Raw genomic sequence first — 716 nt, forward strand, 5'->3', positions numbered from 1 at the left:
CCCTGGGGGGTGATTTCTCGCTTTCTGTCTCTCTGTCTCTCTCTGTCTGTCTGGCGAGCGCACGCGCCCTATAATGAAAAATCTCTCCAAAAAATAAATAAATAAATAAATAATCACAACAATCAATAAAATGAAATACATAATTACAAATAAAAGGAGGGCAGGTTTTCATTTACCCGGCAGTGAAGCCCAGGAGATGGCTCTCCTGCCATTTCCACTCCGCCACGACCTTCCTTCCAATCTGGATCCTGAGTCTCTGCCAGGACGCCCCCATGTCCCCCCCCAGCTGGGAGGGGGTGCCGGAAGAGGCAGCTGAGAATGAGTCAGCACTCTGGGGCTGCCTGGGCGGAAGTGGCCGGCTCAGCTCCTAGTTTCTGGCCCGGAGGGGTCACCAGGGCACCCCCAGGGGACAGGAAGTGGGTCAGCTGACATGCCACGGAGCAAGCCTCACATGTTGCCTGCCTGGAACACACGGTCGGGCCACCCCGGGCCTCCCAGCTGCAGGCTGCTTACTGGTGATCCTTCCACGGTGACCCAGCTAACCACAATGCGGGGATCGGTGTGGAGTTACAAAGGGGAAACTGAGGCCTGCAGTTGGCATCATGGCTATGTCACTGGACTCCCACGTAGTCGACCGCGGTTCGAATCCCGGACCCGGTGGCTTAAAACTCACGCCAGGCGCGTGTGCGTGCGTGCTCAAGATCCCGAGAGAAGAA

General features: G+C 56.6%; 1 protein-coding gene across 1 annotated transcript in view; it reads right to left on the reverse strand.

Moving 5' to 3' along the window:
- The window catches only part of GDF15 (growth differentiation factor 15), an 11,499-nt gene extending 11,225 nt beyond the window's left edge, over window positions 1-274 (reverse strand). The window contains exon 1 of the mRNA XM_006147165.3: window positions 177-274. Coding sequence (XP_006147227.1) covers window positions 177-274 — 98 coding nt within the window. The remainder of the gene's footprint in view (window positions 1-176) is intronic.
- Window positions 275-716: the final 442 nt, after the last annotated feature.

This window comes from Tupaia chinensis, unplaced genomic scaffold (genome assembly GCF_000334495.1).
Source record: "Tupaia chinensis unplaced genomic scaffold, TupChi_1.0 Scaffold000201_1, whole genome shotgun sequence".
Taxonomy (NCBI): domain Eukaryota; kingdom Metazoa; phylum Chordata; class Mammalia; order Scandentia; family Tupaiidae; genus Tupaia; species Tupaia belangeri.